Raw genomic sequence first — 18,918 nt, 5'->3', positions numbered from 1 at the left:
TATTAAAAATATTTAAAAAGGAATTTCAATATACATATAATATAGTTTGACTCACTCACTGAAAGAATTACTCATGTGCTCCCTTATTGGATAAAGTAGTGACTCTGATGTAACGGACAAATAAGTTCTGTACGATGTGCACAGTATGTAAATGCAATAATCATTTCAATCGTAATGATAATTTTCGTTAAGTTTAATTTAAACATTACATTACAGAATATTCTCCCGTATGTTGTACGTATATCTCTATAAGCAGAAAGTAGATAGAGGGTAGACCGGGGGTGGTAGTAACACTTTGACTTTGGAATACGATTACGCAAGAACTATCACAGTTAGAAAAAAAGTTCTTATACGAAAATGTTACTTACTCTTGTTTGTTTGTTGTTTGTTTTTATTGTGTTCCTGTGTTTTAAGCAGAATGGCGTTTTAAGCTTATTTTTGCTTATATTGCCCAACAAACTATAAGTCCCATTTTTTTTCCCCTCCTCTCTCTCCTTCGGGTCCCAGCAGCAGCAGTGCACCGGGAGAAAGGTGGTGGTCTCCCATCGTTCCCCAGTACACCGCCCCGTGATGCTTAACTTCGGTGATCTAACGAGAACCGGTGTTTTCCATCACGGCTACGGCCACTGTGTTACTTACTTATCTGACATTATTGAGAACACAACTGTTTCGCTGCATGTCAAATAATATCCAGGTTATTAATAAATAATGAGAAAGGGAGAAAGTGTTACAACCGTCCCTGACCCAGAGTCAAAAAAAATTTCAAATCGGTTCAGTAGTTCGGGTGAAATCGATGGAAAAATGTGAAAAGTCATTTTTTCGACCGAAATTGAGATCGACAATTCATTTAATCATCTGGGAAAAATCGAAATCGCGAAAATGGGCCGAGCTTCTTGTCTCTTACGTCGAGTCTGCACTTTTGCGAAGAAAACAAGCTGCTACTGAAGAAAATCCGTGGATAAACACCGAAGCTAGAGACAATTGCGTGAAAACACTAAAATTTCATTTTTTCTTGGTTTTTGTTGCAACTATAATTTGACGCAACGAGCAACCGAATAAGTATTATCGTTTCGACACAAAAGATTTTCAATGTTGAAAATTTGCAGTTTTTTTTTCAAAATCGAATTTCTCAAAAACTGAGGGTGATGGCGACAAACAGTTTGCGGATTCAGCGCACAAAAATCTATAAGAATCGGCTATTGAATGTTACAGACCAAAATGGCTGTTGGACAGTGTAACGGTATCGATAGTCATACGTTGTGAGGGATACCCCGCGAAGACACTAGCCCGGCTAGCCCGTCATGGCAGCCTTCGTAGCGTTGCGCAGTCTCCTTGACAACGGAAGCAGTGAACGGCGGAAAATACAGAAATGATCAAACTATTTCGAAGTGGCGGAATAACCAATCAAGCCAAGGTGGGAAACGAACGGCGCCACCGTCGAGCCAAACCAAGCTAGCCAAGCGGGGAAGCTATTGTCGACACTGGTTGGCTGCGGCCTTATTTCCCTTGGCTAGCTTGGTTTCGCGGTGATGACGCCATGATGGGAATCGAAAGCGTGGCGTCACTTGCCTTGGCTTGACGGTGGCGGCGTTTCGTTTTCCATCATGGCGTCATCACCGCGAAACCAAGCTAGCCAAGGAAAATGAGGCCGCAGCCAACCAGCGTCGAGAACAGCTTCCCCGCTTGGCTAGCTTGGTTTGGCTCGACGGTGGCGCCGTACGTTTCCCACCTTGGCGTTGATTGGTTATTCCCCCACTTCGAAATAGTTTGATCATTCCTGTATTTTCCGTCGTTCACTGATAGGCAGTGATGTCAGTATTGCTGGACCTAGTCGAGCTTTTATAAACTCAGATGTAGAGACTGATTCAAGTAAGATACATCTTTAATTTATTAGTGTCTGAAATCATAGAATTATAAACAGAACGTAGTTTCTTTGTTCAATGATTATTTTCTTGAAATTGCTTTTTAATATTGTACGTGTGAATAAAATTAGTATTTATGAATAGGCAGTGATAACATCATCGTCGTCCCCGCTACAAAAAAAAAAGGAAGGAGGCAAACATTTCGACAATGTTGGCTGCAGGACCCAGCCTTTCAAACGTGACTGCAACAAGTACAGGACGACCCATACAAGGGAAAATGTACATTTTGTTGCCAATATATTGCAGCAACAAAATCAAATTTAGCTATTAGGAACTATATTGGCGGATTAGGCGAATGAAAGCATTACCGATAGCCATTAGAAAATATTGTATTCAGAAATGTACCCTGATAGCCAGATCTGGGCAGCAGAATCTGACGGCAGAACTGCAGCAGTCTGTGTCCGCATTTGGCTCAGGGGGGCCAAGCTTCCCTCTTACGAAAGTTGAAGCAGAGTTTGTAGCGCCTCCTACCAATGAGGTGCGTACTAAACTGTGAATGTGTGAATTGGTGTGAATCGGGACGTATGTGTATGTGTATACGTGTAATGCACCGTTTACTTTAAAACCTGTCCACGGATCGTCGCGTCAGTGACGCGTATGCAGCAGATAGAAGGATAAACATTGAAATTGAATATTTCTTCTTTTCTTAGGAAAAGAAAATATATTCAATTTCTTTGTATATCCTTCTATCTGCTGCATACGCGTCACTGACGCGACGATCCGTGGACAGGTTTTAAAGTAAACGGTGCATTACACGTATACACATACACATACGTCCCGATTCACACCAATTCACACATTCACAGTTTAGTACGCACCTCATTGGTAGGAGGCGCTACAAACTCTGCTTCAACTTTCGTAAGAGGGAAGCTTGGCCCCCCTGGTTCTGATGTGCAGAGCCTGAGGTGCAGTGCCTGATATCAGATGGACAGCAGATCGACAGCAGATTTCGCCGTCTGCTAGGCACAGCAACAGCGCCATCTGAGGTCCAGAATTACCAAGCAATTGCCTAGCAGACGGCGAAATCTGCTGTCGATCTGCTGTCCATCTGACATCAGGCACTGCACCTCAGGCTCTGCACATCAGAACGCAGCCAAATGCGGACACAGACTGCTGCAGTTCTGACGTCAGATTCTGCTGTCCAGATCTGGCTATCAGGGTATATATTAGAGTTGTTAATAATTCCTGTTTATATGTACATTACATTATTACCTGTAATATTAAGTTTAGCACTTTAAGTTTTATATTTTATGTATATATTTTGTAACATAATTTCTGTATACTTTATGTATATTTTGTATATACAAAATACAGAAATAAGTTTTATCACCTTACACGTATAGTACATTATAATAGGATACATTCCTTTAATTTACCATTATTAGTGCATAAATACATAATGTTTTCATTATTATTTTGTGTTTTCTGTTACCTGCCACCAGTCTTACATATATTTCAATTCATTTTATTAGAAACAGGGACGTAAAGGACCTTATATTCTTGAATATTACTGCCATAATTCATCGCAGTCCAGCCACAGTGATGGAGGGGGAACACCTACAGAAGCGGTGGTAATAGTGTGAGACGTCACGATTGGAGACGAACCGACGCTAGCGCCAAGTGAGTGACGCCGTGGCCAACCAGCATTGACAACACATTTCCCGGTAACGCTGGTTGCTTGTGGTGTCGGTGCGTCTCCCATCGCGGTGTCTCACGCACACATTACCACCGCTCCTGTAGGTGTTTCCCCCTCCATTAGCGTAGCTTGAGCCCGCCGATTCTTGGTTTCTCGACCCAGTCGACCTCTCGACGAACAATCGTCGCCTGACTTGAATGTATACTCGTCAGAGGCAGAAAAACTCGCGAACGGTTAACGCGCACGTTGCTGGATTTAAATTTGAAATTTTCGAAATGTTAAGCTAAGTCAAGGGATGGAGTGCAAAATCACTAACCGTGATTCGTCACAGTAATTCGCTGAATTAACATGCTTTGATTCTTTAAGCATAAAGGCACGGTAATAGGGACAGGGCACGGTAATCGGGACATTTAACCTATTTACCAAACACGAAGAAATACTTATATATGCTGATATTTTTCCAAATGCGTGTATTATTCACATTGTTCCCTGGAACCTGGAACTATCACCAAATTATTCGTTACAGTTGGAATTGAGGGAATTTAAAATGTGTGATACCAGCGGTGGCCAGCAGGTGCGCTGTATTGCATTCATTATGCGTAGTTTACATGAGTCGAAATGTAAAAGATGCGTTCACATGAGAACTATTGAGAACGTGTGTATTGAATTCTACGACATATGTACGGAAACAAAGGACACGGCCGATTTCGACCCATATCGTCTATGTCATGGGTAACCTATGGTTTGCAGTAATGGTAATGAAGGACTTTCGGTTCCTGCGTTCTACGAATTTTTCGTGTGTGCTTTGTCCTCTCTAAGGACCACTAAGGACCGATCCTGCGGTGGCCGATTAGTTGGGGTGTTAGCAACGTTTCAACTTGGGGTAGAATTAACTTGAAAAAACGATAAAACGGGGACGGAGGCGAGAAATCTAATCCGTAATATCTGGGTGACGCCGGCCGCCTTAAGCCTCGGAGCCTTGAAATCTTCAAAGGCCCACAGGCATACGCGCGACCAAGGTAAGAATCCCACGACGCATTCTCGGCCGAGCTTACAAATAATTCTATCTCTTCCAAACGATATACAAAATATCGCAACACCCACCGTTCAGAATTTCGCAGGTTGATTTGCAGTAATATCTCGAATGGCTGCAGCATTAACCTCAATACACCTACGAAAATACTTGAATAAACTTGTATTCAGTGTAATGATTAACGTGCATTAAGAAAATGTCGTAATTACTAATCAAGGTGTTAATAAACGTTTTTCTTTTTCATTTTACGATCGTATTAAGTAGTTCCTATTTTTCGTGTTTCTTTGGATTCTATAATCTGTAGTATTCACAAAGTATACATAATTGTATATGCCTTCTGGTGTGATGCTGCACTAATACGCTCGGAAATTCGATCACGAGTTACGGATACTTAATTACATTCTCGGAATGTACCACTGAGAGAGTGGTTCAGAACTTAGGTAAAAATTATTTCAAACACTTCGGGAGTAGTCAGAGCAGGGAGCTCGCTAATTTCGAACTTTTCCTTCTTGGTAAATTTAAGGTGAACTGTTCGAATTGCAAATTGAGAATTCAAAGATCAAATTGAGAACAGAAAGGTTTTGTAATTGAAGATATAGAGAATTTTTAAGAATTTCTTAAGTTTAAGTTTCTGCTACAAGTATGTCATATATATATATATATTGAAATAGAAGATTTATGCATACATACACTGTACTTCATAGAAACCAATCATAAAAATTTGACTTTTAGTGAGACCTATCTTTACCTTCTTTTAAGTTGATTCAGGTTATTTTGCACACCTGTGTTAACTGGTCTATTTTTTGTCATATTTTGAATGCTACGTACCTGTAGATTCTTGAACTTTTTTCAGATCATCCTGTACATCAGGCTTGGGAATTATGTGAACTTGGTGGCTGATTTTCAGAGGCAACGCCTCCTTTCTCCTGCCGTGCGTCTTGGCCCGTGCGGCGGCCCAGTTGCTTGGAGTGCCTCAGGCCCGTACAATACGAGCTGCTCGTGGCGCATCGGGGCGACATTGTATCAATAGGTTTCCACATCGTCCCAGAGAGCACGTTTTACGATGCGTTTTTGTTTTGTCAACGTGCCACGCGCGGTTCACGTGGTACGGGCCTGAGGCGCTTCAAGCACGTAGGCCGCCACGGGGGCTAAAACGCGCGGAGAGAGAAAGGTGGCGTTGCCTCTGAAAATCAGCCGCCAAGTTCACTTTAGGCAGGAGTGTCGAACTTTCTAACTCCAAGAGCCGCACGAGTCGGGGCCCGGACAGCCGGCTCCCCCACTTATTTTTCTCCAGGCGTTGCACGAGACTCGGCAGGGAGAGAGTGCGGCACCTGGAGGAGAAATTCATCAGAGTGAAGTAGGTGTGGAGGGGGCCGCTCTCCTATGGCTCTATGGAGCAGGCGAAGAGGAGAAAGAGCCACTGCGGCTCGCGAGCCGGTAGTTCGACACCCCTGACTTAAGGGGTCATGTACGTTTCTCGGTGCTAGAATGTGGTCAATGTTTGCGAGTGATTCAGGGATAAACTATTAACCCGATTGGTTTAATTCTTTTTGTGTTTTATAGGTATATGATTATAAATTATAAAACAGGTATGAGAATTTGAAAATTTTTAGAAATGTGGCGTCCGCGTGCGGTGGTGTAGAACATGTTTTCTGGCGCTGTCCCAAACAGAGGGCATGATTCAGCCTATACGAGTGGTCTGAATAAAAAATCTCAGATTTTTTTAACAATTTTTGGGATTGTAGTTATCTGGTGACGTTGCCATTTTTTCGAATTTTCCTGATTTTCGCTATGAAAGTCGTACGTTTTTGCTTGTTATTAAATAATAGTTCAATTTAATTAAAAAAGCTCAACGTTACCAGATAACGAATCTTATGTAGAATATGTGTATAAATAATGAAGTTAATCGGACGAACGGTGAGGCAGTTATGCCCACCGTCTTGGAAATCGATGTTTCGAGAAAAAGCCACATTTTTTAAAATTTTCCAATTCTCATACCTGAGGTATATAGTGCCTATACGAGCTATAGTGACTTAGGTGTGAAGTCACTCAGCGGGGTTTTAACCGATACCCTGCTGGGTACAGGCTGCCAAACATGCCACCCTACTACATCTTGCAGGACTGTATTTAGGGAAGATCAGGACAAACTCGGGGCCCTAAAGGGTAAAACCTCCAAAATTACTTAAAGACATGCAGTGATTTTAATTTCAAATAAGTTATTAATATAAAATAATTTGTATTACTACTGTTCTAATGCAGTAGGTACTGTCCCCCGATGGAAAGAAGGCGGTCGAGAAACTCTAGGGGCCGAATATCAAGTCCGAATAGTATATCCCTATTGGCCGGCGCGACAACGTCGACGGATACAAAGTAAGCAAACGGGGCACGGGCGGCGGGAGCCAATGCGAGCGAAGAACCCCTCTTGCCCCTGTGACATTTCAAGCTGCTTCTTTCCATCGCGCCACAGTACATATACCTTACTAAAATAGATTTGTATTTAATATGTGCTGACAATGAGACAACTTTTAATAGCCAGTAGCAAAGCTTAATTGATGTATTTTAATAATGATAAACGTATCTTCAATTTCTGTTTTATTTTCTGTTAATCTTTAGGGCCCCAGTTTTGTCCTGGTCTTCCCTAAACACAGTCCTGCAAGAGGTAGTAGGGAGGGCACTTTTGGCGGCCAGTACCCAGCAGGGTGTCGATTAAGATCCCGCTGAGTGACTTCACACTTGAATCACTATAGCACGTATAGGCACTATACAGGGTCATCCGTTAAAACTGCAACCTACGCGCGTGCGAACAGACGAAAATGGCAACACCGCCTCACGGACGCATTCCACTACAACCATTCAGGGCCCGGCGCTCGGAGGGCTGCCAGCGACCGCTGGACAGCAGTGATGCCCGAGCTTCGAAAATTTTAGGATGGTCTCTTTCAAATTAACGTCGAAAAGAGCTGTGCGAAAATTCCCGGCCCAGGTAAGCGAGCCACGCGCTTCGCTTTTATGATCGGTTTGCCACTCGCACCCCAGATCACTGTAATGAAGTTTGAAAACAATGTCGACTGGTTTCGTACTCGTCTTAATTTCACAAATTTTAGCTACGACAGGGTTGACTGCGGCGCTATACCCCTGTACGGAGAGATTTTTCGCCACCTGCTTGTAAAAGCCACAATAATGGCGCATCGTTCCAAAAAATGACATTAACGGAAACCGGTATAGGCGTGGCGTTGAGTAACTAAAAGGTTAAAACATTCAGACACAAAAATTATAGAAAAAAATTAGGTAATTATTTAGAAGTTTTCCGTCCTCGGCGATGTCAATGATTTTTGGATATAATGTCGGGGACACTTTTTTGAGGCCGCTCGACTTTCGTTTCCGAGATATTTGCGAAAAACTTCTTTTGACTTATTCCGACGCAACGCGTTCCACTTTCCAACTTGACCCGGGTACTAGTATTGGTTGGGGCTAGATTAGCGCGGGTAGCGCGCGCCCGCTCGCGGGCGCGTAAAGCATGATGGCCAACCGATATGAGTGGGGGTGTTGACGGGCATCCGCAAGTTTCTGGTTCAAATCTCTAAACTCACATCAATTCGCTATCATGCTTTACGTGCCCCCGCACTAATCTAGCCCCAACCAATATTAATACTGGGGACAACTTGGAAAGTGGAATGCGTTGAGTAGGAATAAATCAACAGAAGTTTTTCGCAAATATCTCGAAAACGAAGGTCGTGCGGCGGTAACATGTGTAGGAAAAAGTTGTTCAGAATCTTGATCTTGATAACATATCCAAAACTCATTGAAATCGATGAGGATGGAAAACTTCTAAATAATTACCAAAAATTCAAACACCGCTACAATCAAAAACACGTCCTATTCGTTACTCGTGACGTCCGATTTATGCATGCACTGCATTAAGGATAAAATTATAAAAAAGGAAACCAGAACAATAGATTCTGAGGTTTGCAAAACTAACACATAATTGAATAAAAATTTAAATTCTCAATTTCTGAAAGTAATGATACAGAAACGACTAGCCTATTGTTTATCGACACCATGAATTTTAAAAAGAGCATTAAATACAGTATCAAATAAACGATTTGCAAAAGCTTTTCACAACAATTATGGTTAAAAAGTTGATAAAAGAAAAATTAAGTAAACGTAAAATATTTTCAATTATCCATCATTAAGAAGGAATAATTTTTCCTAATTTTTCGGCGCAAATTGCATTCGAATATCTTTTATAGTTCAAAAGTTGTACGAAAAAGGCCCCAAATTGAAACCCGGGCCGGAAAATTTCAAATAGCTCTTTGCGACGTTAATTTGAAAGAGACCATCCTAAAATTTTCGAAGCTCGGGCATCACAGCTGTCCAGAGTCACTGGCAGCCCTCCGAACGCCGGGCCGGTGAATGGTTGTAGTGGAATGCGTCCGTGAGGCGGTGTTGCCATTTCGTTTGTTCGCGCGCGCGTAGGTTGCAGTTTTAACGGATGGCCCTGTATAACCATAGGTATATAAACATATACCTATAAAACACAAAAAGAATTAAACCAATCGGATTAATAGTTTATCCCTGAATCACTCGCAAACATTGACCACGTTTTAGAGAAAGGTATAAGACCCTTTAATTCCCAAGCCTGCTGTATATCTTTGTAAGTAATTTTCATCTGCATAGATACTCCGATACATCTACTCATTTCAGCTTTAAATTTACCAGAGAAAGAATTGGTTAAAATCTGCGCCTCGCTGTTGCGATCTCCCTTTGTTTGCTATCTTAAAATAATTCTGAAATTTTCTGATTAATACACGTATTTATGTAACACTGCACCTGTATTCATTATTTGGCTTCTAACAGTACTAAAATTTTCCAGATGAATATATTGTGTTTGTGTAATTTTGATGATGCAACATGATATAAAACCGCACTAATTGAATTTGTGCAAGAATGCATTGATTACCAGTTTATTAGTATTTGTCACGATCGTGATTTGCGAGACTGTAACATTGGTTTCGATCAATAAATTATGTGATGGCTGTACTACGATGTGACCCATCGTAATGAACCGAAATTTCGAGGGGCTGGGCAGGAGGGGGAGGGGAGTTTTAATATAAAATTTTAGTTTCGGATATTTGTTAGTTTCTGAGATATTAATAAAAAAAACTTGGGTACTATCACAACCATCTCGTCGCCGTCGACTTTTTCTCATCCGACGGTATTAGTTGGGGCTATGTTAGCGCGGGAGGTGCTTGCGGGTGCGTAAAGCCTGATAGCGAACCGACACGAGCTTGGCGATGCTAAAAATGAGGCTGTGGTTACAAAATTTCAAAAATAAAAAATGGAGGATGGCTCCCAGGTAGAGAGGCTTGCACCAACGTCCAAAAAAATGAACAATAATTTTTTATTAATATTTCAGAAACTAACAAATATCCGAAGCTACAATTTTATAATAAGGGGCCTCTCCCCCTCCCTCCCACCTCCCCAAAATTTCAGTTTATTATGCTGGTTGGGTCATATCGTAGTATGTCCTATTTGATTGTGAGTTGTCAAATATTACTGCAATCTGATCTATGTGTAATAGTCCTGTGATATGCATATACTATTGGGTCAACAACATAATCTTATTTCTTATATTATTAAATATTGAATATTTCTATTTTACCTGATTTATACAGCAAAGTGTTTTCTACTTAAAAAATTTACCCGAATATATAATTTCATTTTCTAACAGTTTCTTTTTAATATGTTTTATATTATTCTCATCAGAATAAATTGATGTTTACTTTATTGTCACTAATACCTCCTACCAGACTCTTATGGTTATTCTTTATTGTTCATTTGTGATGTAGAAGCACCAGTTGGAAGTATTACAACTGATATATTATTTCTGTGTAGCTTTACTCACGTACGATGGTAAAAGCAATACTTTAGATTATTTCCCCCTGAGATTTCCCCTCCCCTTTGCTCTTTGTTTCTCCATACACCCAAAATACATTCTTACAGGTTGAAAAAGTCCGTTCGTTATAGTTTCTAGTGCAGTACAAAACGGTTTGTGGTTTACCGGCCTTTCTTAGTTTGTGTTGTGTTCGAGTTGAAAGTTTAAAACATAAACGAAAAAGTTCCGGGTAAAAAAAGTCTTGAAAAATAACAGTATGTATTATATATGTGAAGAAAGTTCAGTTTAAGTATACAGTATAAAAGTTGTTAGTAAAGGAAAAAAGTTCCCGACGTGATATAAAAAGTATGTTCGACATTGTATGGATCGCGCGCGTTGTGCCTTCAAGAGCGAGTACTGCACAGGCTCTTATTGACACAGGTAAGCCCTGCGATGCTACTGATGCAGATTTTTCAGTGCTACATTTGGTCGGTATGGCTAAAAAAAATTCACTTCTCAAGTAAGAGGAATTTAATGAGTCGTTTCAGCAGTGGCCCCTATTTTTTTTTGACAAATGTGACTATACATATTGTAAGAAAATCACTTGTTTACAGGCTAGAATAATTCACCATGTCAGACTCTGGTTCTGAAAGTTCCTTTTCTGAGGATTATGTTGGAAGGAGAAACCGAGCTCCGTCTGCCGAAAATGTGGCGTCGCCAAGCTACTCCCAGCATTCATCCATGTCGGGCCATAAATCTAGAGCAAGCTCTGTTTCTTCGAGGGGGAAGTCACCTATGTCCGTAACGTCTGAAAGAGACTCAAAGTCTCCGAGATACACGCCGATATCGCCGAAATCTCAGAGATCTAGAGTAGCATCCCCCAGCGAAGAGGGTTCTCCAAGATCCATTCGCAGTTTATCCAAGTCACCACCTACCACACCAAAGTCGTATCACTCAAGAAATAACTCTTTGGATTCGCTGAGAAGCGACCGCAGCTTGTCTCGTTCTCCCATGCAAGATGAGAGATCATGTCCGTCTACCCCTAACGATTCTAAATCGTTACACCTCGAAGACACGGAACCCAAACAATTTGAACTGGAGGTCGACACAGAAAGGTCTGGAGACAATACTCCTAAATCATATTCTTATAAGAACAGCGAGTCCAGGCAAAGCTCGCCAAAATCTCCGAGGTCTGGACGTAGCTCTGCAAAGTCATTAATGTCTGGAAGAAGTTCTCCAAAATCAGATCCAGCATCCCCTATGGACGATCAGGAATCCGATAAGCACTCACTGCCACATTCCCCACCAACGAAAAGCGGTTCGTTCAATGAGTTGGATGGCGAACAAATTTCGGACGGGGACATCGAAGATGAACCTGAATCGATAACTAAGTCAAAGCCTGCTCAAATTACACACGGTGAAGATTTATCAGATGTCTCTGATCTAGAAAGTATGGATGGCGTTGATGGCGCGGCAGAGCATGAATTAGAACTCCAGAAAAATCAACAGAACGAGGAGAAACGTATGGTAAACAATGATGTTAAAATAGAAAAAGAAGATAAAAGTGCCCCCGTTGGATTAACAGAAGAAAATGAACAATTGGACTTCGAAGCTGATGGTCAGTGGAAAGATGAGCGAGACGAAGGTAAATATCTTACAAATTACTCAGAGGCGGATTAAGGTCGGTTGAGGCCCCGGGCCCAAAAGAAAATATTGGGCCCCTTACAAAAAAGGGAAAGACAGGAAAAATAAAATCACGTTAACCACATTTTTAAACACATAAACAGATTATGTACTCACAATGTTTTAATTTCAATAAAATTTGAATAAAGTATATTATACATATACTTTATTCTAATTTTATTGAAATTAAAACATTATGACTTTTTACAGTCTTATACTTTTCTCGCTTACAATTTTACGATCCGCTTACAATGTAAAATCAAATTTGGTGTCATTTAAAAAAAGTGGAAAGTTGGTTTTTGTGGGGCCCCTCAGAAGTCGGGGCCCCGGGCGCGCGCCCGGTGCGCCTGCCGTTAAATCCGCCTCTGAAATTACTCTAAGTTAAAAATACAGACTAACGAGTTTGAAGAGAATCCTGTAGCGTGATGAAGTAATTTTCCAACATCATCAGGAAACACTATATATATACAACGTGATACACTTTTAACTCGGCGGGACTCGCACCTCAATATGCAACACGTTGTCCCTACCGGATCAAAAATACCCAAAATTGAAAGCCACAGTTTCAGAATATTTCTTCTAACTTTCTTATTTTCATATTAAAGTACGGTGTTTTAAGAAGCAAATAAAATTTAAGAAATATCTCAAAATCTTTATTAAAGTTCTTTAAAAAATTGTAACAAAAACTCAGTCTCAGTCTTTTTTTTACTTGGTTATAAAATCGAATAACAGAAATTAGTCTTCTTTCTTTAGTAACAATATCAAATTGAGGTCGATATCAAAAGTAGATGCTATGAACTTATCAACGAACGCAAAGAAAACAATTCATAACACCTTTTTGTCCAAATTCACTCGAAGGGGGTGAAGTTATCCTCCGAAAATTCGGCTATTTTCAGACTTTGTATTATAACTCGCGAAATGTAAGAGATAGAAAAAAAATTGCAAGACAAAAGTTACTTCTTTTAATTAGATCTATCATTTGGTAAAAAAATATTTTACAGTTCACGAGTTATAATAGAAAATCGGAAAATACCCGGATTTCCAGGGGTCAATTACACCCCCTTAGAGTGAATTTGGACAGCGAACAAAAACTGTGTTGTAATCAGGGGGAAATTCCCTACATATTCACAGTTTCAGAATTTTTTGAATTTCCGGGTTCGGGATGTTCCCTTGTTAAAATCATCAGTTTACATAGTGTTAGTGAAAGGTTTTGGTCTTTTATTGCACTTGGTCGGTTATTCCCCCGCCGAAAATATATTTTCGCAACTTGTGCCTCTGTGGTAAATTTTACCCAGTAGCGCCTCCCGCCGAGTTAAGGGAATCTATTAAGACTTTGTAGTCTTTTCCCCACCATACTCAGTTCCCACCGTCGGGAATTCTTTTAAAATTTGTTAAACTATGAATTTCTATGAATCTAATGACACTTGAATATTATTTACATTTGAAATGAGTGTAATTGAACATGGAATTTTTAGGAGAAACAGAAGGGCCAATCATCAAAGAGAATAAGGACGAAAAAGAGGGAAAGGACAAGGATAAAGATAAAGTTAAATCGAAAGAAGGGGGTGAAGTAATTGACAAAGAAGAAGGAGAAGAAGATGGTGAAAAAGTAGAATCTGAGTTAGAAGAAGGCGAGCTCAGCGATGGCGATGATGCCCGGCCAGAGGAAACAGAACCAAGGCCTGTTTGTCGTTTTTACAACCGGGGCCAATGTACATGGGGAGTCAGTTGTAGATTTTTGCACCCAGGTGTAACCGATAAGGGTAATTACACCATGTTTGATATGGTGAGGCCAATGGCGTATCCACCGCACGCAGCTGCCTCGCACGATTACAGACCGCATATTGATAGGCCAAATATGGTGAGACCTTTACCTGGTTACGGGGCGCCACCACATACGCCAAAAATAGAAGAACTTCCCACAGAATCCGCATGGGAACGCGGACTACGACATGCCAAGGAAGTAAGTATCGTTAGCATTGTATTTTAAGAAGAGTCACGTTTATCAATATTTACCCGCGTCCCAACGCAGATGATGCGCAAGGCAAACAAACGCAAGGAATCGGACATGGACTTTGAAGAAAAGAAAATGAATTTAAGCTTAGGACAAGACGAATTAGACAGAGAAGCAGGATACTACGTTAGAGCAGCCAGCCCAGAACCACCTGTCGAAAGATGGCCACCAAGGGAGGCACCTCGAAGAGTACTACCGCCGAGGATTACACCAGAAAGATACGTCGAAGAACCTGATCCTTACTACGCACCGCCGGCAGCACCGCCAGAGTATTATAGGTAATACCTGTCACCTGTAAAGCAGATATTTTGTTTCGCGTATTGTATCGTTTTCTTCTTTAACCCGCCGGCAGTCGCGCCTAAAAGTTTTACACGAGCGGGCGCGTCGTGTACTCCGTACACGGGGGTCTGTTTTGGCTGAAAAACCGTTTTACCGTGATGTTTTCTACCCAGCACCCCTGTGTATTCTTCCAGCGGATATTTTTGCATCATGCTACGTACTTGTCAGGTTCAAATTCAGTTTGGAAGTGTCTCTGAATGAAAACGAAAGTATGCCGCATATCCTGCCGGCGAGCGCGCCCGTGTACTCACAAGTTTCTCAGGTGTCCGCCTCCGATTGCTTTGGTTTTTGGATATGTTTTTCAGAGGACCGAAAAATAAGAAACAGGCGTCTTTATTTTGGCCCGCTTGCATGTTTAGGAGGTGAAACCACTCCTCACATTTCATAAGAATTTAAAAAACTAAAGCAATCGGAGACGACTACCTGAAAACCTTTGAGGGGTGGTTTCACCCCAAACTTGCAAACAGGCGAAAATAATAAGACACCTGATTCTTATTTTTCGGTCCTCTAAAACATATCCAAAAACCAAAGTAATCGGAGGCGGACACCTAGGAAACTTTGGGAGTACACGGGTGCGCTCACCGGCAGGATACGCGGCATATTTTCGTTTTCATTCAATCAGAGATACTTCCAAACTAAATTTGAACCTGACAAGTACGTAGCATTATGCAAAAATGTCCGCTGGAAGAATACATAGGGGTGCTGGGTAGAATAGATCACGGTAAAACAGCTTTTTCAGCCAAAAACTGACCTCCGTGTACTGAGTACACGACGCGCGCCCGCCGGCGGGTCAAGGAACACACGTTTATATGCTACTTACTTTTTATAGGAGGGTGCATTATAAAGCAGAGACTCGAACCACCGCCGAATACCGAGAACGCGTCGATTATCATGCTGTGCCTCGTACTACGCCCCATTCTGTTTCTCCGCAACCGCACACAAGAGAAAGAGAAAGGGAAAGGGAGCGTGAACGCGATAGGGAACGAGAGTATTACGAGAAATACGAGAAGAAGCATAAGCGTCCGTCAAGGGAAGTTATAGTAGAACGTATCCCACCAACGAAACCTTGGCGCGAAGAGGAACCGCCACCAGTAGAAAGAGGCAGAGGAGACGAATGGGCTGATCCTTGGATGCGGAGGAAATCTCCCAGCACCGTGCGACGGAATACATCCTCTCGACGATCACGAAGGCAATCGTATTCTTCAGGCTCTTCGTATTCATCGACAAGGTATGATCTTTATGATAACCATTATTATGATTATCTTCTTTCCATTCAAGCGCTCCAAGCGCTATTTCGACGAGGACTCGAAATATAGGAGTCGACTATAAACAGATTGTACTAGACTTTGAGCGATCTTTTAATATAACTGTTTACCTATCACTCTTCCAGAGTGTTTAGAAAATCTGTGTTTCGAAACTTGGAGAGATTGCTTTGTAATGACCAGTATTACCATTCATAATAATTCGACTTTCAAATATACATGAATAAGAAGTTCGTGTTTAGATTTTTTTTTTCTTCTTTTTTCTTTCCTTTAAATGTTTATTACGCACAAAAACGTACAAGTGTACTGTATCCTCTTTTTAGTTCTAGCCGTAGCTCGAGCCGCTCTAGCTACAGTTCTTACGACTCCCTATCCAGGTCCCGTTCACCATCCCCTCCCTCTAGAGCCCGTGGTACTGGCAAAGGGAAAGCAGTCGTGACATCGCCGCCTCCGAATCCTCCAGCGGTCGCAGCTGCTGCACCCCAACGCGGCGTGATGCTGATGAATCCACCCGCTCCCTCTCCCCGTCCACCCAAAGGCTCCATTTCTCCTACAACTGGTACGCTTCATCGACGTGCTGGGCTCAACCCACCTGCACCGAGTCCACTGTCCTCTCATCAACGTCACCACGAGAAGACCAGAGATAAAGCAGCGATAGCAGCGGCTGCAGTAGCGAAAGTTATCAAAAGTCGGTCAAGATCCAGGTAAAAAGAAATGCAAACGGTGTATAATGGGTAGAAGATGTATAGCGAAGTTGTAAAAGCAGTAGAGGCTGAAGATGATAAGTGGAAGATGAAGTACCGAGAGTTAATAACTCAAACAATGCAGTCTCTGTACCCGGTGAACGTCGCACCAATGTGGCAGCAGACTACTAGTAATAGTCTGAAAAGTAAGAGTGTTTTCGGGAATTTTTTCCAACCAAACAACGCAAGCAAATGGATGTATTGCTTACAAGGGAAGATCCCGAAACCGAAAATTCCAAAAACTCTGAAACTTTGTGAATACATAGGGGATTTCCTTCTGATTACAACGCAATTTTTGTTTGCTGCCCGAATTCACTCTAAGCGGGTGGAATTAACCCCTGAAAATTCGGCTATTCTCCGATTTTATTTTGTAACTCGCAATCTGTAAGAGATAGGAAAAAAGTTTCAAGACAAAAGTTACTTCTTTTAATTAGATCTATTATTCGGTGAAAAAATTATTTTACAGTTCGCCAGTTATAACACAAAATCGGAAAATAACCGGATTTTCAGTGGTCAATTATACCCCCTTAGAGTGAAGTTGGGCAACAAACAAAAAATGCGTTGTAATGAGGAGGAAATGCCCTACAAATTCACAAACTTTCAGAATTTTTCGAATTTCCGGGTTTGGGATGTTCCCTTGTTAGTATAGTCAATATGTACATATTGAAGGGTAAACAAAAATCTTTTTCTATCAAATTCATAAATCCGTTTCCTGTATACTCTTCGTCATAATGTGCGCTGCGGAGAATTGCGGAAATTCCCGAAATCAGCGATTTTCGACCTTATTCTGCGATCATTAAAGGTTTGTAGCTCAGAGCAACGTTAACCGATTTTAATGAAATTTTAGGCATGCATACAACTCATTTCAATCTACAAACGGATTTTTTGAATTTTCATTACAGGCTTAAAAAAAAAGTTTAAAAAACAACCTTTACTACTTTTGTTGCTATTCCGACAAAATGCATTTTTTTCAAAACGACGAAACACGTCACTTAGCAAACTAATCCTTCTAATCCTTCTAAAACACTCATGTCGTCTGGGCCAATTCTAAAAGTAAACACTGCATATCAAATTCTTAATTAAAAAATATTAAATTAATAAGGGCGGCAATATTGTTTTTGCACCTGGGCGGCCAAAACCCAGGAACGGCCCTGGTTGGAGCGATATTTTTCAGCCTAGTGTACACTTTACTTCAGTGTACCGCTAGTACTTCGCTATATATTTTCTACGCCTAAATATTTCGGTATTCGTATCTATAAAAACTGCGATAAAATTGAACGATTTCAAACGGTATATCTGTAAAGAAGTAAACATATATGCGTAAGGTACAATGGAGTTTGTTTTTAGGTCTTCACACAGTAGCTCAGGATCAGAGAGCAGTGGGAGCAGCAGTGATTCCAGTGAGTCGAGTTACTCGTCTTCTTCCAGCGAGACTCGCCGAAGGAAGGGTTCCACTCCACCGATAACGCGAAAAGACTCCAAGGGCATCGACGCTTTGAAACTGAGCGGTACCAAACAACAAATCAAGCTCACGTTGAAGCCAACCAGCAATACTACGACTGTAAAAAAGGTTGACCGGTCTGCTTTAATGGCTGGGAAGAAGAGAGGATTAGAATCGCCGTCTTTGATCGACAGCAAAGCAAGCGTTGCTGCGGCCGCAGCCAAGGCTGCTAAGAAGGCGAGCTCGCGACGTGAAGAATTACTGAAACAGTTGAAAGCAGTAGAAGACGCGATCGCTCGTAAGAGATCAAAGGTTTAATAAGGCAGTGTTTTTCTCACCCTTGGAGGTAAATACGTACAAACATGAATATTTCTTAGCCGTATTATGTAATTAGCTGCTATAAAATAACGTGTGATACGAGAGAAAGGGATGCGCATTAGAAATGGATGCGTTACTCATTTAAAGAGATTTCTCCGATTGCGATATCAAACGTTTCGTTTTCCTTGCTTTTCTTTTAATTTCTTTCCTTCGTCGATATACAAACGCATACAATGTTGAGCCAATATCATACTGTACAGTTTCTTCATCATCGAAGATAAGAGCCATGTGCGTTTTTTCACATACACACGCGTATATACATATTACATGTAAATGCAGAAGAAATTTCGAGCATTGAAGGCTTTTTAAGGATCGAACTATCACATTGATCTGTAGAGATAGGGTAAATAGAAATTACAAGACAGCGTCATGTTACGAGAAAAATGCCAAGCACGTAAATAAAGACACACGTGTAATTTATTTATGTATGAACGAAGGGAATTTTGTTGAAATACACAAAATATCCGTGCTCATAAATTTAACACGATCCAAGCGAGTTTGGTGACATTCAACGACAATAAAATGTCGCGCCTGTACAAATATTCTATAATCTCTCCTCTTTTTTTTTTATTTTGCCAACGAATTAAGTTTATAT

The 18,918-nt window shown here is 41.1% G+C and overlaps 1 protein-coding gene across 1 annotated transcript; it reads left to right on the top strand.

The window, feature by feature from the left end:
* The first annotated feature begins 4,321 nt into the window (after positions 1-4,321).
* On the top strand, positions 4,322-18,409 carry LOC143368032 (uncharacterized). Its single transcript, XM_076810372.1, has 7 exons — positions 4,322-4,577; positions 11,078-12,108; positions 13,622-14,109; positions 14,179-14,438; positions 15,329-15,727; positions 16,085-16,465; positions 17,852-18,409. Exons 2-7 carry the CDS (start codon positions 11,094-11,096, stop codon positions 18,261-18,263), a joined length of 2,955 nt encoding a protein of 984 aa, XP_076666487.1. The 5' UTR covers positions 4,322-4,577; positions 11,078-11,093; the 3' UTR covers positions 18,264-18,409.
* Positions 18,410-18,918: the final 509 nt, after the last annotated feature.

The sequence above is a fragment of the Andrena cerasifolii genome, chromosome 4, assembly GCF_050908995.1.
Source record: "Andrena cerasifolii isolate SP2316 chromosome 4, iyAndCera1_principal, whole genome shotgun sequence".
In the NCBI taxonomy this organism is placed as follows: domain Eukaryota; kingdom Metazoa; phylum Arthropoda; class Insecta; order Hymenoptera; family Andrenidae; genus Andrena; species Andrena cerasifolii.
The sequence above is the reverse complement of the archived record's forward strand: the minus strand, read 5'-3'. Positions and strand labels throughout refer to the sequence as shown.